This window comes from Orcinus orca, chromosome 1 (genome assembly GCF_937001465.1).
Source record: "Orcinus orca chromosome 1, mOrcOrc1.1, whole genome shotgun sequence".
Taxonomy (NCBI): domain Eukaryota; kingdom Metazoa; phylum Chordata; class Mammalia; order Artiodactyla; family Delphinidae; genus Orcinus; species Orcinus orca.
Genome location: NC_064559.1, coordinates 152,132,766 through 152,158,154, shown reverse-complemented (window position 1 = coordinate 152,158,154; position 25,389 = coordinate 152,132,766). Strand labels below are relative to the sequence as shown.

At 37.4% G+C, this 25,389-nt stretch overlaps 1 protein-coding gene and 1 non-coding gene across 13 annotated transcripts in view; one reads left to right on the top strand and one right to left on the bottom strand.

The window, feature by feature from the left end:
• Positions 1 to 25,389, top strand: part of SRSF11 (serine and arginine rich splicing factor 11) — a 54,838-nt gene that overhangs the window by 24,546 nt on the left and 4,903 nt on the right. For all 12 annotated transcript variants that reach the window (XM_033407480.2, XM_033407481.2, XM_033407479.2 and 9 more), the window contains 6 exons: positions 1,017 to 1,109; positions 1,905 to 1,954; positions 3,828 to 3,955; positions 5,961 to 6,042; positions 11,410 to 11,541; positions 13,945 to 14,034. In XM_033407480.2, coding sequence (XP_033263371.1) covers positions 1,017 to 1,109; positions 1,905 to 1,954; positions 3,828 to 3,955; positions 5,961 to 6,042; positions 11,410 to 11,541; positions 13,945 to 14,034 — 575 coding nt within the window. The remainder of the gene's footprint in view (positions 1 to 1,016; positions 1,110 to 1,904; positions 1,955 to 3,827; positions 3,956 to 5,960; positions 6,043 to 11,409; positions 11,542 to 13,944; positions 14,035 to 25,389) is intronic.
• Positions 9,537 to 9,638, bottom strand: LOC117196974 (U6 spliceosomal RNA). The gene has a single exon (XR_004477424.1). It is a non-coding gene; the product is annotated as a U6 spliceosomal RNA (small nuclear RNA).

Below are 25,389 nucleotides of genomic sequence, written 5' to 3'. Positions count from 1 at the left end.
GAAGGTCAGCGGCCTCCAAAGTTATAAGATTTTGCTTGGTTTGTGTGCATTAAACTGACTAATCAGAATTATGTCAGGCAGGAGACAGAACCATACCGTAATTCGAAGGAGAAAAGTTTTAGTATAAGGAATTACTAATTAGTAACAGGAGATTACTAAGGGAACTCTAATGAGTACCAGAATCGCAGGTATAGGAAGCAACCTCTACTTCTAAGCTAAGGAAGAAAACACAAGAAAGAAACACATGTAGGTGAGGGGGCGCATCTTCCCCCTCAAGGCTAAGATTCAGACCTCCTTCAAAAAGTTAGATACAGTAGAAAGTTCTCTGGAGTACCACGGAACTTGCTAGGAAGCTGCCTAAGAGGATGGCACTGAAACTCACTGAGGTGAAGGCCACTGAGTGTCCCATGTGGCACTGCAATAAGAATCAGAAAGGAGACAAAAGAACTATAAAGAATCCCTTCCACAGTCAGTGCCCTTCCAGCTCCCCCTAAAGGTATTTCCAGCTCCCCCTAAAAGTAAAGCTTAACATCGTGCCAGCTGTCAAAGGAGAAATGCTTATAAGGGTGCTGCCTTCAGTATCACGCAGTAGGACAACAAACAATGGATTTGGAGCTAAGAAGCAGTAAATATTTATAAATGGCACAAGAATGTGTGAAAATCTTTGCATTTTTTTCTAAATTCTGATTTTAGAGATAAATGTGCTGTGATGAGTGAAAAATGAGGCCATCATGTTATAGCAGGGGTAGGCAAGCTATAGCTCTTGGGCCAGACCCCCCTTATCTGTTAATTTTTATTGGAACACAATTATGGCCACTTATTTATGTATTGTCTCTGACTGTTTTTGATCTACAACGGCATAGTTAAGTAGTTGCACTGGAGTCCGCACAGCCTACAGACTTAAACTAGTTATTATCTGGCCTTTAGAGGAAATAAAAATTGACGCACTCCCCCAACCCCCACAGTATAAGAAACAGAAACAAGATTTTAAATAAATAAAATTTGAAATTTCACAGATTGGCGCTGTTCCATTGGCTGCTTTGGGAGCTCCTACTCTTGATCCTGCCCTTGCTGCACTTGGGCTTCCTGGAGCAAACTTGAACTCTCAGGTATAACTTAATACCCTTCAACTCTGAACTCATTTTTGTAATTAAAAAAATTACTTCATTAAATGTTACTTTGCATTTCAAGAGCAGGAGTTAACTGACTTATATATTGTAGTAATTTTTTCTTATGTAAACTTGTTAATGAGAGATTTAAAAGGTCACTGCATTATTGGCCCCTTGCCCATCAAAGAATTTCTCATTTGATAAAGTTCAAAGTAGATGAGTTTCACAGGAAGCCAACACCACATCAATATGTTATGAAGTCAAAATAAAGTCATGAAATGATAGGAATGTGTGTTCATAATTTATTCTCTTGTCATCTACTCACTTGGAAATTTTTGTTTTCCCTCATTGCGATTTGGCTAAACTTTTTCCTGAAGTCCTTTATGGAATTCTTTTGATTATTATACTGACTAAGCACATTGAGTTTTGTTTTACATGTTTCCTTAAAATGTTACTTTCCCTTAGAAAGTCTTAAAATAAGGAGGAGGTGATTATTCTGTAAAATCTGGACTGTTCAGCTTCATAATTTCATTATTTACCTGATAAAGCAGCTCTGGGTATCCAGTACTACAGTCACTAATGTCACCTGTTTACTTTTTTAATGTTGTGACTAGAAAACTTAATATGACATATTTGGCTGGCATTATATTTCTATTGGTCATTGTTGTGCTTGGGATATGTTAGTTTCTGTAGGTTTGCCAGATTGTTCTAGGACATTTCAACATACTAAAAAAATTAAAATAGTAATCATTTATTGTTCTGTGTGTTCTCATTGCTATTTTTTTGTTTTTCCAGTCTCTTGCAGCAGATCAGTTGCTGAAACTTATGAGTACTGTTGATCCCAAGTAAGGATTTTTTTCTTCTGTTTCCATTGGTGATAGAGATATACTAATATCTAGAGAACAGGTATTTTATTTTTGATAGCTAAAAGAAAGTTTTCTCAAGGCATGCAATATGTAATCCTGTTTTCTAGAAACAAGGAGAAAAAATCCAGAGGTAAGCCCATCTATAAAGGGTTTTGTTTTGGAATAATTATTGGTCTTTGAAAATCATTGTAAATAGGTTAAACCAGGATGACAAGTAAAGAGCTGAGTGTTGTCTTTAGTTGATTCATTTAAAAAATTACACTGACTACTACTATACTCAGAAAGGGAGACACTATTTAACTATAGTAAAGCATGTGCATCCAACTAAAGGAAGTACAGAGGTGCTATGGGAACTTATTACAAGGAGGAGAACTTAGTTCAAAGATCAGAGAGGCTAAGCCCTAGGACAAGGGTCCCCAACCCCCAGGCTGCGGCCCATACCGGTCCACAGCAGCCTGTTAGGAACCGGGCCGCACAGCAGGAGGTGAGTGGCAGGTGAGCGAGTGAAGCTTCATCTGCTGCTCCCCATCACTCGCATTACGCCTGGACCATCCCCCCACACACACATACCCCTGTCCGTCCATGGAAAAATTGTCTTCCACGGAACTGGTCCCTGGGGCCAGGAAGGTTGGGGACCACTGCCCTAGGGGATGAATAAGAGGAAGACAGAAGTGAGGGAAACACTAGCCCAGAGTAAAGGAGTAATACATGTCACATAATAATAGTCAACATCTTTTTAGGGGCTTTGAAAAGTTTTCTTCATGCTGTAACTTATATTTCCTACTTGATATATCACAAATTCATGAGATATTTTCATTGGTAATTTCTTAGTATATCAAATCTGAGCTTAATGCTTCTTCTTCTTAACTTGGTGAAAGTCACTGTCAATAAGTGGGAGAGCATGTGGGGGAGGCAGGACAGACTCATTTGATTATAGTAGTTAGTGGCATTTTTTTCTTAAAAATTACCAGATAAAATCCAAGTGTCTACCACCCTGCTTATAAAAATATCACTAACACAGTTTTTAGGGGCTTCCCTGGTGGTGCAGTGGTTGAGAGTCTGCCTGCCAATGCAGGGGACACTGGTTCGTGCCCCGGTCTGGGAGGATCCCACATGCCGCGGAGCGGCTGGGCCCATGAGCCATGGCCGCTGAGCCTGCGTGTCCGGAGCCTGTGCTCCGCAATGGGAGAGGCCACAACAGTGAGAGGCCCGCCTACTGCAAAAAAAACCAAACACTAATACAGTTTCTAAAAACTCCCTGTGTACTCATTCTTGTTTACATTTCCCACTCTACCCACAAATAACTACCAGCCTCAACTTGGTGTCTACAGTATTTTTTTACTTTTATAAACCCTTAAGGTGTATCTTTAGCCTTTCTATTCAGGAATTTCGTAAGTAATTTTGGTGTGCCATTGGCTTCTGCCTCAGTTTCTCCCCATCTGCAAGCTTAAAAGTAATTATCTTCCCCAACAAAATTATGATTTAGAAAGTTTTTAAATCATATTAAGGAAGATTCTGTTAATCAAAAATCTTTAGCATCAGCATATTCCCATGTACTAACATTTGCCAAAATGTGTATAGAAAGTTCATGGATGTTGAGCAAAATTAAATAGATTTTTTTTTCTTATTCCACATATCTCTGAGTCTTTTAAAATGCAGGTGCCATTGTAAATATCCAAAGCTTACTATACTGTATATATATATTACATATAATTTTATCAAAATTGTGGAGTTCCCCCCCCCCTTTTTTTCAAGGAGTATCTTACTAAAATGAAGATAGGAACATGTGTTTATTTGAAATGCTGTTGTACATTTTTAAATATTTCAGATGCAATTCTTGGTTCTGTTCCAGGTTGAATCATGTAGCTGCTGGTCTTGTTTCACCAAGTCTGAAATCAGATACCTCTAGTAAAGAAATAGAGGAAGCCATGAAGAGAGTACGAGAAGCACAGTCCCTAATTTCTGCTGCTATAGAACCAGGTAAAATAGGTTTATGCAATTATGTTTGGAAATTAGTTGAATAATACTTCAGTCATTGTTTAAATTTTATTTCCCATATTTTGATAAAAGATCATTTAGTGCAGTGATTCTCATTTGGGAGTGGGTGGGTGGTATGGGTAAGAGTTGTTACCCAGGCATATTTGGAAATATCTGGAGACACTTAGTTGTCATGCTGGTACCAGCTGCATCCGGTAGGCAGAGGGCCAGGGGTATACTAAACATCCTACAGTGTACAAGCACCTCCCACTCGCTAAACAAAGAATTCCTCATTCGGAAACATTAGTGCCTAGGATTACCTAATGCTTCGTGTGATATTTTGGTGGTTTTTAATTTATGAGGTTTTTTTTTTTGGTGGTTTTTTAATCATTTATGTTTGCATAAGTTGGGGTAGCCTAATTGATTTCAATCTTTTATTTGACCAAGAAAACCTACTAAAGATCTTCTGTTTATGCCATTTGTTTAAAGAAAAGCAAATGTATTATTCTTTGCAGATTGTCTTTTTGAGATGAAATGAATGGTTGTCCCATTGTTTTCCTGCATGTATTTTTTTTTTTTTTTTTTTTTTTTTTTTTTTTTTTTTTTTTTTTTTTTGCGGTACGCGGGCCTCTCACTGTTGTGGCCTCTCCCATTGCGGAGCACAGGCTACGGACGCGCAGGCTCAGCGGCCATGGCTCACGGGCCCAGCCGCTCCGCGGCATGTGGGATCTTCCCGGACCGGGGCACGAACCTGTGTCCCCTGCATCGGCAGGCGGACTCTCAACCACTGCGCCACCAGGGAAGCCCGGCTTCCTGCATGTATTTTGATCTTTGGTCCTGATTTTTTTTTTTCCCATTAAAAACAATGTTTTATTTATTTTTTCACTCTATTTCTTAATAAATGGGATGGTTTTTATTATATATAGTATTAGGCAAATAATTGTTAAGTATAATGGATAAATTAATACCAGATGCTTTATGTGTATTATCTCATTTAATCAACAAATTATTAAACAATTAACCCAAGGTCACATGGCAAGCAGTAGGAAATTTTGATAGACAACTGGACCTGTACGACTCCAAAGCCAGAACACCATTTCTGTTTTCATTGAAAACTCATAACTGAAATGACTAAAATTGGTTTCTTTATGAATTTTTTTTTTGCCCGAAGATTTTTGTTAATTTATTAATAATGACATTCACAATAAATTGAATCCTATTAATGAAATGATCTAAATGTAAAAGAGGAACTCAGTCTCACTTTGATAGTCCATATACGAAGAATGCAATGGCTGGATTTCTCTTTCATTATGTCCTAAGTTAAAGGAGTAAGTTAAGGAGTTTATGTGTTATTTTAAAACTAGGAAATGATGACAGATGTTTCTAGCTCTGCTCTCTGCACTTACACAGTTGAAAATGAGTGAGGAAGAAGAAGGACAGACAGATTAAAAAAAGAGCTAGATTAGTAAAATCCAGTTCTGTCCCAGCAGTATAGTGAAAAGAGTTAATGAATGAGACACTTATTAGGAAAGGAGCATAGAGCTAAGTGATGAATGAAAGAAGGAACATTTTGCTGGACCAACAATTTTAAATGTTTATATTTTTATTGTAAACGTATTTTTAAAACATATTTTACACTTAAGTACTGGTTGGGGAGATGCTATTAATACATAAACATGTAAAGATTAGAGTTTTAATCTGGGTGAATGGTAGCTATATTTGGGGAAGTAGAACCTAGGAATGGAAAAAGGGACTCATGATTTAGAAATCTCTAAAGGGTAAAGAATGAGAAAGGTAATGATTTTCATAGATTGTTTTATGGATGACACTTGACAGCCTCCTAAGTCTGGCAAATGAAATAGTCAAAGGAACCTTTAGCTGCCTGAATTTAAGAATTTTGTATTAAAGCTGAAAATTAAGGTAATAAATTCTAAGAATAACTCCTGAATGGGAATAATCTTCCTGCTTGACGATGTCTAAAGCCAAATTCCTTTTCTTTTAAATCCAGATAAGAAGGAAGAAAAACGAAGGCACTCGAGATCAAGATCACGTTCTAGGAGGAGGAGGACACCCTCATCTTCTAGGCACAGGTTATTAGATTGATTGCTTTTTGGTAGTAAGTTGTAGCTTAGACAAAGATAATTTCTCTATCACATCTGCTTATCTCTTAACCTAATTAGCTCCTGGTTAAAGTGGTTTTGGTAACTACTGCTATTAGCAGATTATGAGAATAAGTGTTCACACATATATAAATGGAGAAAAGACATGGATGATTGATACTTTAAAACCCCCAAAAATCCAGGCTTAGGAGGAAGCCACTGGGATTTGAGCACTAAAATGAATTAGTACTATGGAAAGAACACTGGACTTGAAACTTTTAACTTGAATTTTAGTTCTGACTTTTCACCGGACTCCTGAGAGTTTGAACATGGAATGTCATCATGCAGCCTGCAGATTACCATCTAAAGCTTGAATATTTGCAGATGACAACTTGTTACCTTTTATGAGATTGTTCTTTGTATTATTGGACAAACCACATGATAGTACCAATTATTCTTTATCCTACCTAGAGTAAGACTAGGCAATTTAAAAGGACCAGTGTATTTTTTTTTTTACATGACATTCCTGTATAAGTTTGTAAGGGTCTCTCTAGCCCAGTGGCTCTCAAACTTGCTGGTATTAAGACCTCTATACTTGTAGAAAATTTGAGTACTCCGATGAGCTTTTGTTTATGTGGGTTATATCTATCAGTGTTGGCCGTAATAAAATTTGAAACCATCATCTGAAATAACAGTAGTAAACCCATTTGTATTAACTTAGCTTTGAAACAAAACTTTTCCAGAAAAATTAAAAGAATCGCTTTGTTTTAAACCTTTGCAAATCTCTTTAACCTTTGGCTTACTAGAAGACGTGTACAGGATTCTGCATTCAACTTATTGCAATATATTTTAGTTAATATATGTAGAAAATCTTACACAAATATATAGTGAGAAGAGGGAAAAGTAATTTTATAGTCTTTTCAGGTAATTGGGAATAGTATTCTTTGATATAATACCAGACTTAAGAGTACTTTCTTAAAAGGTAGTAGTAATATGAAATCTGAAACCATAATAGTGAACCTTTTATATTTTGCTACTTTAAAATCTGTTGATCTTTCTTACACCTTGATGGATCTTTTTCCCAGGCATGCTTTTGTACAGTTATGCATTGGTGGTTTGGAAAATGATTGATTTATTGCATTATGCAAGTTTTCAAATGTTGACACATTTTGTTACACAAGATCAAAAAATGACTTGGTAATATCGCCACACATCTCATCGGTAAACCCTTTTAAAGTGTTAGGAAGCTGTCAGGTTCACAATGGTGTGTTCAGGTTTTCCAAAATTTAATTTTCTCTTGAAAGCTCAAATTTTATTATTGGCAACAAATTTGTTTTCCTTGAAATGATAAACCTTACTCATTTTCCATGAAAGTGTTCTACCAAATACCCAAGTCTGAACAACCATGGTTTGTCACTTGTTCTTTCAGGTAAAGATGATGTTTCATGGCAAAAGCAATTAGGTGAGCTCACACTCAGTCACACAGGTGTCTTCCTTGACACAGTCATTGAACTATAAAGTATCAGAAGTGATTTATGCATACTGCCCATTTTGTTGCACAGAATATTGCTGAAGGGACTAGATTTAATATTACTAGTCAATAATATTACTCTAATATTACTCAAGGGACTAGATTTAATAAATTTAATAGTTTTTACTGGCTTTATCAAAGACATCCTTAGGCAGGGTTTCTTTTTTTTTGTTTCTTTTTACTGCAAGTGCATACTACAAATGCCAGTGAAGAATACAGTAGATAATAGGGAGGTTCAGTTGCCACTACCTTGATTTGTAATAAGGAGATGCCAGCACTTGTACACCACCATTGCTTTTGCACTATTAGTGCAAATGTCACAGTGGAAAAGGCAAAAAATATCTTGTTATTATTTTGGGGAAAAAAAAAATTGATGGACCCCATAACATTGTTCAGTCATTTCTTAGACTGTGTCTTAGTCCATTCGGCTGCTATAACAATACCATAGACTGGGTGGCTTATAAACAATAGAAATTTACTTCTCACAGTGTTGGAAGCTGGGAAGTTCAAGATCAAGGTGTCAGCAAATTTGGTGTCTGGTGAGGACCTGCTTCCTCATTTATAGTTTGCTGTCTCTTCACTGTGTCCTCACATAGGGGAATGGACCAAGGGGTCTTCTGAGACTTCTTTCATATGGGCATTAATCCTATTGATGAAAGCTGCACCTTCATAACGTAGTCACCTCCCAAAGGCCGCTACCTCATAATGTCATAACATTGGGTATTCGGTTTTGCATAAGAATTTTGGGAGGACACAAACATTCAGTCTGTAGCAGAATGTTACAGGGTAGTTTTGTCTGGTGTGTCTGTCACCCAGCCCATCTCATTCTTAAAGATGTCTTTCAAAAACCAAATCTAGAACATGTCACAGCTCTATGAAACCTTTAGAAGCTCCTTATTGTCTTAATAAGTTGACACATAAAACCTTAGAATGGTGTTCCAGGATCTTTACTATTCATCTTGGTTTAATCTTTCTACACTTGTCAATTGCCACTCCAGAATAGCTAACCTCATTATTATATTTGTTATGGTGATCTGTGATTAGTGATCTTTGATGTTGTTACTATTGCAAAAAGATTACGGCTCACTGAAAGCTCAGGTAATGTTTAGCAATCTTCAGCCACGTTTTTAATTAAATTACGTACACTGTTTTTTAGACATAATGCTATTGCACACTTCACAGACTACAGTATAGTATAAACATAACTTTTATATGCACTGGGAAACCAGAAATTCATTGTGACTCACTTTTTTGTGATACTAAGTTTATTGCAGTGATCTGGGAACAAACTCATAGTATCTCTGAGCTGTGCCTGTACTTAGAATCCTAACCTTCCAGAACTGGTGCTCTCATAGCTTAGTTTAACACTTAAAAAGACTTAAAAAGGAGAACCTATATCTTTTTCCTTTGTACATAACAGGGACATGCTAAGGCTTTCAAATACTAATTTTAATTATGACCAATGGGAAATAACAGTGAAACATTTATTTCCCTGAACAAAGTGCTTTTGAACACTTGTAGTAATGCCTCATAACAGAAAGATAAAGATTATGAGTTGTATTTTTAGCATCTTGGTATATAAAATGACCATTACGTTCAATAAGCTTTTTACGTATTTAGATACATAATACGATAATTTTTATTTTTCTAATTTTTAAAAGCTTATGTAAACTGTGTTGAAGTGGCTCTGCAGTGCAATGCTGTTGAAAAATAACTGTTTCAGCACCTTATAATAAATTGATTGATGTAATACCTCTGCTTATTAGACTTTTTAAACTATTTTATATATTTTTTTTAATTATTAAAAGTTAGATTTAAATAGTCATATGTGACTAGTGGCTACTGTATTGAACAACTCAGTTCTACCTTTACACAGACTTAGTTAAGTTTCAACTAATAATACAACAATTTTTTTTCTTTTGTAAGTGACTTCTTTTTTCCATGAAAAGTAAGAAAAAATATGGAACGCTTCACGAATTTGCGTGTCATCCTTGCGCAGGGGCCATGCTAATCTTTATTGTTCCAATTTTAGTATATGTGCTGCCGAAGCGAGCACTATTTTATATTATTAATCACTTTGTTTAGAAGGAAACCTACAACAATGTACTTAAGATTTTTTCCTGCAACTATGTTTTTTTCTATATACATTAGAGGTAGGATAAATGTGTAACCGTTTTGCTAAGATGATTGTTGACTTAAATTTTTGTTAAAGCCAGAATTCTCAAAATATGAATAATACTTAATTCTAATAGCATCAATTTTGGTTTTCCAGAATTTTAAAAAATTCTTAATAAGAAAGTGATGGTTCTGATATTTTATAGGGTCAATATTTCACTCAAAATATATTAGTAGTACCGTTTACTAGTCAGACACTGTAGTCGTTGCTCAAGGGTACAGTGGTATAGACATAATATACCACTTGTCCTTATGGAGCTTAGAAAAAGGTAGGTAAGCATTACATGAAAATTTCCTAGGATATAGACATGTTATTGAGAGGGATTGCTTTAGTAGATAGTTTCAATTATGATCAAAAGTAAGAAATGAGCAAAATATAAAGTTATTGAATTCGATGAGACACTGCTACTGATGGGTTTTGAAACAGCTGCTCTAGAGAATGATGGCAGTACTATGTTAGCACATTAGTAAGAGAAGAGGGAGTCAGTATATAATATATGTGTCTACAGTAAGGCACTGAGCTGGGCTTTATAATTTCAACTATTCTGTGATGGAGGTGCTGTTTTTCTTTGCTGAAGTAATAGGCTCAAAGAGGTTAAATAATGAATGCTCTCAGTTAACTGGCTTATAAATGAGATTTGAACATATATCTTCTACATTACGAAAATGTCCGTCCTTTGGCACTTTGAAAAAGTAAAAGCAAAAAGTTTAAATTGTATTTGAAGTTTTCCATGAAAAGAGGTTGAATGGTCCACTAGAAATTAAATGACCAAGTCTAAGCAAAGAACTGCAATTTATTTTCAATTATTCTTAAAATAGAAAGGAATAAAACAGGAAGGAGGATCAAAGAACATCAAAAGGTTAATTGCACTTAACCTTTTAGAGAAAGTATGGGGAGCAGGGTGGTATGCAGTAGGCACAGGGAGAAACATCTCTTACGTGGCAGGAAAGAGATGATGATGTAATGTTGAGGACACTTAAGAGTAGAAAAGGCAGTTTGTACTGAGTTGTATATATCTGTATCATGCTTGCATTACTTGGATTTCTCTTAAACTGCAAATCGAAGAAGTGGAATATATTTCAGAGAACAACAACTGGAAATCATAGAAGGCAACACCCTATATGGTTTCCATTTTTAAAATGGGAATAATAATGGTACATACTTTATTAGGTTTATTATGAGGGTAAGTGACTTAGTATTTGTAAAGCATGTAGTGGGCATAAATAAGTATTCAATAAGTAGTAAATGGGTTTAACTTGCAATAGTGAGGAATCAAATAAGGTGTACTTGCAAAAATGCTATGTAATTGTGAAATGATGCAAATGAGTCAGATATTTTTTGTTTTTCTTCATTCTCTAGCAGTATTTTTAAGTTTGGAGTTGTAGTTTCAATGGGCAAAGTAGGATTGGTTTGACAGGTTGAGCAAAAGATTAAAAGGTGAGGAATTCCAGGGGTTAAAAGGTATTTACTAATTTCTAGGATATCAAAGATGTTGTTGTGTAGAGTAAATAAATAATGGCAGGAAATTACCCTCACTGATGGCTAGTCCACATGTCTGAATCTTTTGTCTGATGCTTATATGAAATAGTCAGAAACAGAGCTAGTCTTTTTCCATTTACATACATGTGTTTGCTTCTTTTTACATTATAAGGCGGTCAAGAAGCAGATCAAGAAGGCGATCACATTCTAAGTCAAGGAGTAGACGACGATCCAAAAGTCCAAGACGGAGAAGATCTCATTCCAGAGAGAGGGGTAGAAGGTCAAGGAGCACATCAAAAAACAGGTACAGTAAAAAACTATTAACAAACACTGAGTGGGAAGACAAATTTTAGAGTTCCCAACACCCCCAAATATTGCTGCTTTAATGACAAGAGGTTATGATAGGAAATGGGAAGAAACTGTTGGAGGAGGCTGACATTGTTTTCATGTGCTCCTTCATAAACTTGAGATTTCTATTTACAGCTGAAGGCCTAGATAAAATTTCTTTGTAGTAAAAATTCTTAGCTGTTTCTACTGCCTTTTTTCATTTCCTCTTTTCTATTCAACCATTACTAAGGATGTAGTGTTACCAGCCACATCTCTTGGTATGCCAAAGAGTTTATGGCAGACAATCATGCCTTCCTAATTCATCTTTATATACCTCATTGTGAGCACCTTTGTAAATATGAATTCAGTATTGCTATATTCTAGAGACTGAACCATACTTAACAGGCTTATCCCATGGTTTGGGGACCAGTAGAGAATTAAAGTGAGGATTCATTAAAAAACAGACATCCCCACCTTAACATTGTATTTCAACTTAAACATGCATTCAATAATTTGTTTTTTCATATAGGGCCACACTGTTTGAAATTAGGCCTAGTCTTGAATAATACATACCAAATCACTTTCTTTTCATTTAAACCACCTTTAAAAGTGTTGAGAACTCTGTTACTTGGAAATATCTTGATTTTTCCCCCCATTTTTAGTTGTCACACAATACAATTTCACAACACTTAATTTTTAACAAATGTCCTTTATCTCTTTCTAAAATATTTGCCTTAATTTTCTAGAAGCAGCCCTATATTTTATACTACTTTACCCATTTATATATTTAATTATGTAATTAAAATAGTAAGGATCACAGGGAGGGGGCAACAAAATTTATTCTTGGTAAGCATATAACTCAAGTGGGGACAGAGGTTCTGGGATAGCTTTACTGAGTGTTCAGCCTCTAACGAGGCTTTTACTCATGTTTTACAGTTAGTCATCTTTTAATTCAATCAGTCAAACAAACAAGCTTACTTAATGAAACATCTCTTATACAAAGCAATTAGGCATTCCTTCCCTCAAGGAACTTTCTTTATACTAGGAGAGAGGTGAATGTAATTACAAAGGAAGGGACATTGTTAGGGATGTCGGAAGAGATTTATTGAGAGGTGACTCTTGAGTATTGAATTCTGATAGATTTGACTGGACTCGGGGGCCATGGTTTCAGGTAGAGAATGTTTACAAAGTTAGCATGAATTCTTGAAATAGCAAGTATTTTGGTATAGAAGGACCAGGAAATGAGGTCAGGAAAGTTAAGGAGACAGATCACCATAGAAGGCTTTTTTGTTCACACTAAGGAGTTTGCGGCTGATCCAGGAGGCAACAGGAATGAATTGAAAAGTGATGAGCAGGGAATTAATATTTTCAGGTTTGTACTTCGAAAGATTTCTGATAGGGGGTATAGCATCAATTTGTGGAAAACATGACTGGGGCCCCTTAAGGGACTATTAAAGTAATCTAGGAATTCGATGATAAAGACTCGAATGAATAGAGAGGATAACTAATGGAGCAGGATGAGCAAAGATGGGAGGGAATGAAGCACAGGATATAGGGTGGGACTAGCCTAGAACAACCGAAGAGATACATTAATCTCTAAAACTGTAGAACAGTTGAAAATAGGTGTGTGTTTATAAGAATATAAGGGACATATATATATTATAAATATGTATATATTTTACCTTTTGCCTAGAATCTTGGGGCGAAAAAATGCTGTGGGGAATAAAAGTAAACGTAGAAGAATCTGTAGAAAGATTTTAGAGTTCAGGCCTGGTTGTAGTAACACTCCATTTTGATGTTTTTTTCCTAAAAGCATTGAATAGCCCAGAATATATAGCAGCTGGGAAAAAGTTACAAGGTTGGCTTCATCCATGAAGAGGTTACATCGGGTGTGTGCTTTGAAAGAAAAACTTACAATAGCGATGGGGTTTTGGCCTGTCAGTAGAGGATTTAGAGCCAGGGTCGGTTGGGAAACTGCTACTTACTTAGCTGACAGAAAAACAGAGTGTTGAAGAGCCTAGAGAAAATTATTTAAACTATTACCGTTTATCGCCAGACACACTAAGAAACTGGCCAACATCCTTGTTTTCTTGCCACATACTCTGCTTTGCTCTTGGAGAGAAGTTTTATGTGGAATACCAGGAAAATAGGATTTTTAAAATTTGTTTACCACAAATACGCCGCTTGAGTTACTATTATTTTTAAGTTTGTAAGTTTGTATAATAACATTAAGTTTGTATAATAAAAGTTTGTAAGTTTGTATAATAACATTAAAGAATAACATTAGATTTCACTGTACATCTGTTTTTATTTGTAGTTTGATAGAAATATATATTAGTTGAACCTTCCAATACATTCATAAATTGTTTTCATTTATTAGAGACAAAAAGAAAGAAGACAAAGAAAAGAAACGTTCCAAAACACCACCAAAAAGTTACAGCACAGCCAGACGTTCCAGAAGTGCAAGCAGGTAGGGTGGCATTATGAATTCTCGGCATTTTTTTAAGCGTTCATTTTTTATTTTTATTTTTTTACATCTTTATTGGAGTATAATTGCTTTACAATGGTGTGTTAGTTTCTGCTTTATAATAAAGTGAATCAGTTATACATATACATATGTCCCCATATCTCTTCCCTCCCACCCTCCCTATCCCACCCCTCTAGGTGGTCACAAAGCACCGAGCTGATCTCCCTGTGCTATGCGGCTGCTTCCCACTAGCTATCTATTTTACGTTTGGTGGTGTATATATGTCCATGCCACTCTCTCACTTTGTCACAGCTTACCCTTCCCCCTCCCCATATCCTCAAGTCCATTCTCTAGTAGGTCTGTGTCTTTATTCCTGTCTTACCCCTAGGTTCTTCATGACATTTTTTTTTCTTAAATTCCATATATATGTATTAGCATACGGTATTTGTCTTTCTCTTTCTGACTTAACTTCACTCTGTATGACGGACTCTAGGTCCATCCACCTCATTACAAATAGTTCAACTTCGTTTCTTTTATGGCTGAGTAATATTCCATTGTATATATGTGCCACATCTTCTTTATGCATTCATCCGATGATGGGCACTTAGGTTGTTTCCATCTCCGGGCTATTGTAAATAGAGCTGCAATGAACATTTTGGTACATGACTCTTTTTGAATTATGGTTTTCTCAGGGTATATGCCCAGTAGTGGGATTTCTGGGTCATATGGTAGTTCTGTTTGTAGTTTTTTAAGGAACCTCCATACTGTTCTCCATAGTGGCTGAAGCAATTCACATTCCCACCAGCAGTGCAAGAGTGTTCCCTTTTCTCCACACCCTCTCCAGCATTTATTGTTTCTAGATTTTTTGATGATGGCCATTCTGACTGGTGTGAGATGATATCTCATTGTAGTTTTGATTTGCATTTCTCTAATGATTAATGATGTTGACCATTCTTTCATGTGTTTGTTGGCAGTCTGTATATCTTCTTTGGAGAAATGTCTATTTAGGTCCTCTGCCTATTTTTGGATTGGGTTGTTTGATTTTTTTTGTTATTGAGCAGCTTGTAAATTTTGGAGATTAATCCTTTGTCAGTTGCTTCATTTGCAAATATTTTCTCCCATTCTGAGGGTTGTCTTTTTGTCTTGTTTATGGTTTCCTTTGCTGTGCAAAAGCTTTGAAGTTTCATTAGGTCCCATTTGTTTATTTTTATTTTTATTTCCATTTCTCTAGGACGTGGGTCAGAAAGGATCTTGCTGTGATTTATGTCATAGAGTGTTCTGCCTATGTTTTCCTCTAAGAGTTTGATAGTTTCTGGCCTTACATTTAGGTCTTTAATCCATTTTGAGCTTATTTTTGTGTATGGTGTTAGGGAGTGATCTAAGCTCATACTTTTACATGTAGCTGTCCAGTTTTCCCAGCACCACTTACTGAAGAGGCTGTCCTTTCTCCACTGTACATTCCTGCCTCCTTTATCAAAGATAAGGTGACCATATGTGCCTGGGTTTATCTCTGGGCTTTCTACCCTGTTCCATTGATCTATATTTCTGTTTATGTGCGCATACCATACTGCCTTGATTACTGTAGCTTTGTAGTATAGTCTGAAGTCAGGGAGCCTGATTCCTCCAGCTCCGTTTTTTTGTTCTCAAGATTGCTTTGGCTACTCGGGGTCTTTTGTGTTTCCATACAAATTGTGAAATTTTTTGTTCTATTCTGTGAAAAATGCCAGTGGTAGTCTGATAGGGACTGCATTGAATTTGTAGATTGCTTTGGGTAGTAGAGTCATTTTCACAATGTTGATTCTTCCAATCCAAGAACATGGTATATCTCTCCATCTGTATGTATCATCTTTAATTTCTTTCATCAGTGTCTTATAATTTTCTGCATACAGATCTTTTGTTTCCTTAGGTAGGTTTATTCCGAGATATTTTATTCTTTTTGTTGCAATAGTAAATGGGAGTGTTTTCTTGATTTCACTTTCAGATTTTTCATCATTAGTGTATAGGAATGCCAGAGATTTCTGTGCATTACTTTTGTATCCTGCTACTTTACCGAATTCATTGATTAGCTCTAGTAGTTTTCTGGTAGCATCTTTAGGATTCTCTATGTATAGTATCATGTCATCTACTAACAGTGACAGCTTTGCTTCTTCTTTTCTAATTTGGATTCCTTTTATTTCTTTTTCTTCTCTGATTGCTGTGGCTAAAACTTCCAAAACTATGTTGAAGAAGAGTGGTGAGAGTGGGCAACCTTGTCTTGTTCCTGATCTTAGTAGAAATGGTTTCAGTTTTTCACCATTGAGGATGATGTTGGCTGTGGCTTTGTCATATATGGCCTTTATTATGTTGAGGAAAGTTCCCTCTATACCTACTTCCTGGAGGGTCTTTATCATAAATGGGTGTTGAATTTTGTCAAAAGCTTTCATTTGCATTTGTTGAGATGACCATGTGGTTTTTCTCCTTCAATTTGTTAATATGGTGTATCACATTGATTGATTTGCTTATATTGAAGAATCCTTGCATTCCTGGAATTAACCCCACTTGATCAGGGTGTATGATCCTCTTAATGTGCTGTTGGATTCTGTTTGCTGGTATTTTGTTGAGGATTTTTGCATCTATGTTCATCAGTGATATTGTCTTGTAGTTTTCTTTCTTTGTGACATCTTTGTCTGGTTTTGGTATCAGGGTGATGGTGGCCTTGTAGAATGAGTTTGGGAGTGTTTCTCTCTCTGCTATATTTTGGAAGAGTTTGAGAAGGATAGGTGTTAGCTCTTCTCTAAATGTTTGATAGAATTCGCCTGTGAAGCCATCTGGTCCTGGGCTTTTGTTTGTTGGAAGATTTTTAATCACAGTTTCAATTTCAGTGCTTGTGAATGGTCTGTTCATATTTTCTATTTCTTCCTGATTCAGTCTTGGCAGGTTGTGCATTTCTAAGCATTTGTCCATTTCTTCCAGGTTGTCCATTTTTTTTGGCATAGAGTTGCTTGTAGTAGACTCTCATGATCTTTTGTATTTCTGCAGTGTCAGTTGTTACTTCTCCTTTTTCATTTCTAATTCTATTGATTTGAGTCTTCTCCCTTTTTTCTTGATTAGTGTGGCTAATGGTTTATCAATTTTGTTTATCTTCTCAAAGAACCATCTTTTAGTTTTGTTGATCTTTGGCTATTGTTTCCTTCATTTCTTTTTCATTTATTTCTGATCTGATCTTTATGATTTCTCTCCTTCTGCTAAATTTGGGGTTTTCTTGTTCTTCTTTCTCTAATTGCTTTAGGTGCAAGGTTAGGTTGTTTATTCGAGATGTTTCCTGTTTCTTAAGGTAGGATTGTATTGCTATAAACTTCCCTCTTAGAACTGCTTTTGCTGCATCCCATAGGTTTTGGGTCATCGTGTCCCCATTGTCATTTGTTTTTAGGTATTTTTTGGGTTCCTCTTTGATTTCTTCAGTGATCACTTCATTATTAAGTAGTGTATTGTGTAGCCTCCATGTGTTTGTATTTTTTACAGATCTTTTCCTGTAATTGATATCTAGCTTCATAGCATTGTGGTCGGAAAAGATACTTGATACAATTTCAGTTTTCTTAAATTTACCAAGGCTTGATTTGTGACCCAAGATATGATCTGTCCTGGAGAGTGTTCCATGAGCACTTGAGAAAAATGTGTATTCTGTTGTTTTTGGATGGAATGTCCTATAAATATCAATTAAGTCCATCTTGTTTAATGTATCATTTAAAGCTTGTGTTTCCTTATTTATTTTCATTTTGGATGATCTGTCCATTGGTGAAAGTGGGGTGTTAAAGTCCCCTACTATGAATGTGTTACTGTTGATTTCCCCTTTTATGGCTGTTAGTATTTGCCTTATATATTGAGGTGCTCCTATGTTGGGTGCATAAATATTTACAATTGTTATATCCTCTTCTTGGATTGATCCCTTGATCATTATATAGTGTCCTTCCTTGTCTCTTGTAACATACTTTATTTTAAAGTCTATTTTGAATGATATGAGAATTGCTACTCCAGCTTTCTTTTGGTTTCCATTTGCATGGAATATCTTTTTCCATCCCCTTACTTTCCATCTGTTTGTGTCTCTAGGTCTGAAGTGGGTCTCTTGTAGACAGCATATGTATGGGTCTTGTTTTTATATCCATTCAGCCAGTCTGTGTCTTTTGGTGAGAGCATTTAATCCATTTACATTTAAGGTAATTATCAATATTTATGTTCCTGTTCCCATTTTCTTAATTGTTTTGGGTTTGTTATTGTAGGTGTCTTCCTTCTGTTTTGTTTCTTGCCTAGAGAAGATCCTTTAGCAGTTGTTGTAAAGCTGGTTTGGTGGTGCTGAACTCTCTCAGCTGTTGCTTGTCTGTAAAGGTTTTAATTTCTCCATCAAATCTGAATGAGATCCTTGCTGGGTAATCTTGGTTGTAGGTTTTTCTCCTTCATCACTTTAAATATGTCCTGCCAGTCCCTTCTGGCTTGCAGAGTTTCTGCTGAAAGATCAGCTGTTAACCTTATGGGGATTCCCTTGTGTGTTATTTGTTGGTTTTCACTTGGTGCTTTTAATATGTTTTCTTTGTATTTAATTTTTGACAGTTTGATTAATATGTATCTTGGCCTGTTTCTCCTTGGATTTATCCTGTATGGAACTCTGTGCTTCCTGGACTTGATTAACTATTTCCTTTCCCAAATTAGGGAAGTTTTCAACTATAATCTCTTCAAATATTTTATCAGGCCCTTTCATTTTCTCTTCTTCTGGAACCACTATAATTCGAATGTTGGTGTGTTTAATGTTGTCCCAGAGGTCTCTGAGACTGTCCTCAGTTCTTGTTAATCTTTTTTCTTTATTCTGCTCCGCAGTAGTTATTTCCACTATTCTATCTTCCAGGTCACTTATCCATTCCTCTGCCTCAGTTATTCTTCTGTTGATCCCTTCTAGAGTATTTTTAATTTCATTTATTGTGTTGTTCATCGTTGCTTGTTTTATCTTTAGTTCTTCTAGGTCCTTGTTAAATGTTTCTTGCATTTTGTCTATTTTGTTTCCAAGATTTTGGATCATCTTTACTATCATTCTGAATTCTTTTTCAGGTAGACTGCCTATTTCCTCTTCATTTGTTAGGTCTGATGGGGTTTTATCTTGCTCCTTCATCTGCTATGTGTTTTTCTGTCTTCTCATTTTGCTTATCTTACTGTGTTTGGGGGTCTCCTTTTTGCAGGCTGCAGGTTCGTAGCTCCCGTTGTTTTTGGTGTCTGTCTCCAGTGGCTAAGGTTGGTTCAGTGGGTTGTGTAGGCTTCCTGGGGGAGGGGACTAGTGCCTGTGTTCTGGTGGATGAGGCTGGATCTTGTCTTTCTGGTGGGCAGGTCCACGTCTGGTGGTGTGTTTTGGGGTGTCTGTGGACTTACTGTGATTTTAGGCAACCTCTCTGCTAATGGATGGGGCTGTGTTCCTGCCTTGCTAGTTATTTGGCATAGGTTTTCCAGCACTGTAGCTTGCTGGTCATTGAGTGAAGCTGATGTTGGTGTTGAGATGGAGATCTCTTGGAGATTTTTGCCGTTTGATTTTACGTGGAGCTGGGAGGTGTCTTGTGGACCAGTGTCCTGAAGTTGGCTCTCTTACCTCAGAGGCACAGCACTGACTCCTGGCTGCAGCACCAAGAGCCTTTCATCCACCCGGCTCTGAATAAAAGGGAGAAAAAGGAGAAAGAAAGAAAGAGGATAAAAGAAATTAAAATAAAATAAGGTAAAATTAAAAAGTCATTAAAATTAAAAACTAATAAGAAAAAATTCTTTTAAGTAAAAAAAGACAGATAGACCCCTAGGACAAATGGTGAAAGCAAAGCTATACAGAGAAAACCTCACACAGAAGCATACACATACACACTCACAAAAAGAGGAAAAGGGGGAAAAAAATAGATTTTGCTTTCAAAGTCCACCTCCTCAATTTGGGATGATTCGTTGTCTATTCATGTATTCCACAGGTGCAGGGTACATCAAGTTGATTGTGGAGCTTTAATCCGTTGTTCCTGAGGCTGCTGGGAGAGATTTCCCTTTCTCTTCTTTGTTTGCACAGCTCCCGTAGTTCAGCTTTGGATTTGGGCCCACCTCCGCGTGTAGGTTACCGGAGGGCGTCTCTTCTTCGCTCAGACAGGACAGGGTTAAAGGATCCGCTGATTTGGGGGCTCTGGCTCACTCGGGCCTGGGGGAGTGAGGGGTACGGAGTGTGGGCGTGCCAGAGGCCGGCGTGACGTTTCACCAGCTTGAGGCGCACCGTGCGTTCTCCCAGGGAAGTTGTCCCTGGATCCCCGGACCCTGGCAGTGGCGGGCTGCACAGGCTCCCGGGAAGGGGGTTGTGGACAGTGACCTGTGCTCTCACACAGGCTTCTTGGTGGCGGCAGCAGCAGCCTTAGCGTCTCATGCCCGTCTCTGGGGTCTGCGCTGTTAGCCACGGCTCGCGCTGGTCTCTGGAGCTCCTTTAAGCAGCGCTCTTAATCCCCTCCCCTCTCCTCTTGCACCAGGAAATAAAGAGGGAAGAAAAAGTCTCTTGGCAGGTCCAGACTTTTTCCCTGAGTCCCTCCCAGGTAGTGGTGCACTAACCTCTTCAGGCTGTTTTCTTACTGCCAGTACTCTCCCTGAGCTCCATGGAAGCCTGAGTCTCAGCTCCCAGCCCTTCCCGCCCTGGCCGGTGAGCAGAGAAGCCTCTCGGGCTGGTGAGTGCTGGTGGGCACCGATCCTCTGTGCGGGAATCTCTCTGCTTTGCCCTCTGCACCCCTGTTGCTGCGCTTTCCGTGGCTCCGAAGCTCCCCCCCACCGCCACCCGCAGTTTCCGCCCACAAAGGGGTTTCTGGTGTGTGGAAACCTTTCCACCTTCACAGCTCCCTCCACTGGTGCAAGTCCTGTCCCTATTCTTTTGTCTCTGTTTATTATTTTTTCTTTTTCCCTACCCAGGTACGTGGGGGAGTTTCTTGCCTTTTGGGAGGTCTGAGGTCTTCCGCCGGTGTTCAGTAGGTGTTCTGTAGGAGTTGTTCCATGTTTAGATGTATTTCTGATGTATCTGTGGGGAGGAAGGTGATCTCCGCATCTTATTCTTCCGCCATCTTATCTTCCTCCTCTCCTAAGCTTTCATTTTTTTAAGCTTTGTTTGCAAGACTGTCAATAGACGGTGAACATGAAATGTTTTCGAGTACATAGCTACATACTTCAGTGGTGAAGTCTTCTGGGTTTTTTTTTGCGGTACGTGGGCCTCTCCCGTTGCGTAGCACAGGCTCCGGATGTGCAGGCTCAGCGGCCATGGCTCACGGGCCCAGCCGCTCCGCGGCATATGGGATCTTCCTGGACCGGGGCACGAACCCGTGTCCCCTGCATTGGCAGGTGGACTCTCAACCACTGCGCCACCAGGGAAACCCGTGGTGAAGTTTTTTTAAAGGCAATTTGTGAAGAATAACCTAAAGTTCATTTTTCTTTTCACTTAATGTTTTATGGTGTAGAGTGTATTTAAAATAGTGTGGGAATTCAGCAGAGGTCAGTTTTTATGTTTGCTGTATGCATTTCACATCATAATTTGAATTGTTTGTGTGGGTTTTTTCCCCGTAAACGTCTAAGTTTTAATGGCTAATGTATACTGCATTATCACATTAAATTCATTTTATCATAGTAAGTTATATTTAAAATATCTACATGTTAGTGCTGAAAATAATTTTTTCCCCATACATAGTGGTTCATTGATAAAATAATTGGAGGCAATGCAAGTTCTGATTTGTGTCATTCTTAGAGTAGTAATTCTGTCTTTAACCTGCTGTAGTGAAAATTCAGTGTTGGAAACTTTCTCCTCAGAAAATATATTTTTCACATTTAACATGGAATTCATATGATAGTAGTAAGGGCTTAATTCCATTTTCTTCCAATTTTTTGTTTTTTACTTTTATTTTAAAAATTTTATTGGAGTATAGTTGATTTACAATGTTGTGTTAGTTTCAGGGTATGCAGCAAAGTGAATCAGTTATACATATACACATATCCACTCTTTTTTTAGATTCTTTCCCCATATAGGCCATTACAGAGTAGTGACTAGAGTTCCTTGTGCTGTACAGTAGGTTCTTATTACTTACCTATTTTATATATGGTAGTGTGTATCTGTCAGTCCCAGTAACATTTTGTTGACATTGTTCATTTTCTATTAAGCAAAAGTAAAGGGTCATTGTACTTTTTTAAAACAGTAAGGAAATAATTCTCCTTCAAATGTTAGGACTCCTAGCATTGCTAAGAATCCTTAAATCTTTTACCACAGACACAGATGAGGCTTAGTTCTCTCAAAATTTAAAGCTGTTGAATTTCTCAGCAAATCATTTTCTTCCAATCTTGTTTACACATTTTACTACAGTGTTTGTTTTCTTAATCTTGATTAAATTCACTTAGGCTCACATTATATATAAATATTAACTCAAAATGGATAAAAGACTTACAAGCCAAAAGTAAAATCCTATTAGAAGAAAATATGTAAGTTAACTTTCATGACCTTGTATTTGGCAGTGATTCCTTAGATATGACAAAAAGCATAAGCACCAAAAGAGAAATAGATAAGTTGCGGATAATGAAAACTAAAACCTTTTTTGGAGGACTTCCCTGGTGGCGCAGTGGTTGAGAATCTGCCTGCTAGTGCAGGGGACACGGGTTCGAGCCCTGGTCCGGGAAGATTCCACATGCCGCGGAGCAACTAAGCCCATGCGCCACAACTACTGAGCCCACGTGCCACGGCTACCAAAGCCTGCGTGCCTAGAGCCTATGCTCCGCAACAAGAGAAGCCACCGCAATGAGAAGCCCACACACTGCAACGAAGAGTAGGCCCCACTCCCCGCAACCAGAGAAAGCCTGCACGCAGCAACGAAGACCCAACGCAGCCATAAATAACTAAGTAAAATAAATTAAAAAAACAAAAACACTTTGTTTCAAAGAACACTCAGAATATAAAGGCAACTGTCAGAGTGCTAGAAAAATAATGTTTCCAATAATGGACTTGTATCTAGAGTATATAAAAAACTGTTACAGCTCAGTCTTAGAAAGAATGTAGACTTGTGCAACTGCATTGGAAAACAGTTTGGCAATTCCTAAAGAAATTAAACAGGGAGAGTTTTTTGACAGCAGTTTTGCTCCCAGTGATATGCCCAAGAGAAACAAAAACATGTCTGCACAAAAACTTGTACATGGATTGGATATTCTTGGCAGCATTATTCAAAACCAAAAAGTCAACCCAAATATCCACTAACATGGGTAAACAGTTGTACATTCCATACAATAGATTATTATTCAGCAGTAAAAAGGAACCAAAGTACTGTTACATGTTATAATATGCATGAGCCTTGAAAACATGCCAGGTGAAAGAAGCTAGACACAAAAGACCACATGTTGTATGATTTCATTCATATGAAATGTCCAGAATGGATAAATCTATAACGACGAAGTAGATTAGTGGTTAGAGTGTGATAGCTAAAGGATATGGGGTTTCTTTTCAAGGTGCTGAATATTTTCTTTAAAAAGACACATATAAATATATTAAAACAGAAAGTTAAACCAGATATAAGTGCTCAAGGAAATGCCATAGTAGGTCTGAGGTGGCAAAGGGGCATAAAAGATGGGATGTGCAATATGTATTTTCTTACCTTAAAAACTGGAGGCATATCGTTTGCCTGTTTCTTTATTTAATGGATTTATTCATAAGCATCTTATCCTATTTAACTATTGAATCATTCTTAAATTATGGCATATTCTATACATTTTTATTGTTTGCAGCCGTACTACAGTCTATCATAGGGCACAGAAATACAATATAAAAAACATCTTTTCCTTCTAAGGAATTTGGAATATTAGTTACACAAAGCAGTACAAGAAAGTGTAAGGTATACAACCGTGACAAACTTAAATATTTGATGAAGGGAAAGTTCTGTGTAATGCTTCCAGGACAGGGGTCACAGATGACTTGTAAGGTGGTTTTTGTTATTTAAAGCTTAATTTGGAAGCTGAAATGAAGACAACTGAAGGTATAGGGCTTTATTATTTTTTTTGATTATTTTGTTTGTGCCTGAATCATATAATGGTCATCTTCAAAGTCCTATAACTTTTCTCATTTAATTAATTTTTTAAAATTTTTATACAATTTTTAAAGGTTACTATCCCCTTACAGTTACTACAGAATATTGACTGTATTCCCCATGTTGTACAGTACATACTTGAGCCTGTCTTACACCCAATAGTTTGCTGTCGTTAGGTGGGATTTGTTTGTTGTTTTTTTGTTTTTAATTTAGTTGCTGTACAGTATAGCGATTCACAATTTTTAAACATTATGCTCCGTTTATACTTATTATAAAACATTGGCTATATTCCCTGTGTTGTACAATGTATTCTTATAGCTTATTTTATACCTCATAGTTTGTGCCTCTTAATCCTGTACACATATATTACCACCTGCCTTCCCTCTTCCCACTGGTAACCTCTAGTTTGTTCTCTATATCTGTGAGTCTGCTTCTTTTTTGTTATATTCACTAGTTTGTTGTATTTGTTAGATCCATGTATAAGTTATGTCATAACAGTATTTGTCTTTCTCTGTCTGACCTATTTCTTTCTTAACTACTTTATTGGAGTATAATTGCTTTACAACGGTGTGTTAGTTTCTGCTTTATAACACAGTGAATCAGTTATACATATGTCCCCATATCTCTTCCCTCTTGCATCTCCCTTCCTCCCACCCTCCCTATCCCACCCCTCTAGGTGGTCACAAAGCACCGAGCTGATCTCCCTGTGCTATGCGGCTGCTTCCCACTAGCTAGCTATTTTACGTTTGGTAGTGTATATATGTCCATGCCACTCTCTCACTTTGTCCCAGCTTACCCTTCCCCCTTCCCATATCCTCAAATCCATTCTCTAGTAGGTCTGCATCTTTATTCCCATCTTGCCCCTAGATTCTTCTGACCTTTTTTTTTTTTGGCGGTATGCGGGCCTCCTCACTGTTGTGACCTCTCCCGTTGCGGAGCACAGGCTTCGGACGCGCAGGCCCAGTGGCCATGGCTTATGGGCCCAGCCGCTCTGCAGCATGTGGGATCTTCCGGGACCAGGGCACGAACCCGTGTCTCCTAAATCAGCTGGCGGACTCTCAACCACTGCGCCACCAGGAAAGCCCTGACCTTTTTTTTTTTTAGAGTCCATATATATGTGTTAGTATATGGTATTTGTTTTTCTCTTTCTAACTTACTTCACTCTGTATGACAGTCTCTAGGTCCATCCACCTCACTACAAATAATTCAGTTTCGTTCCTTTTTATGGCTGAGTAATATTCCATTGTATATATGTGCCACATCTTCTTTATCCATTCATCTGTTGATG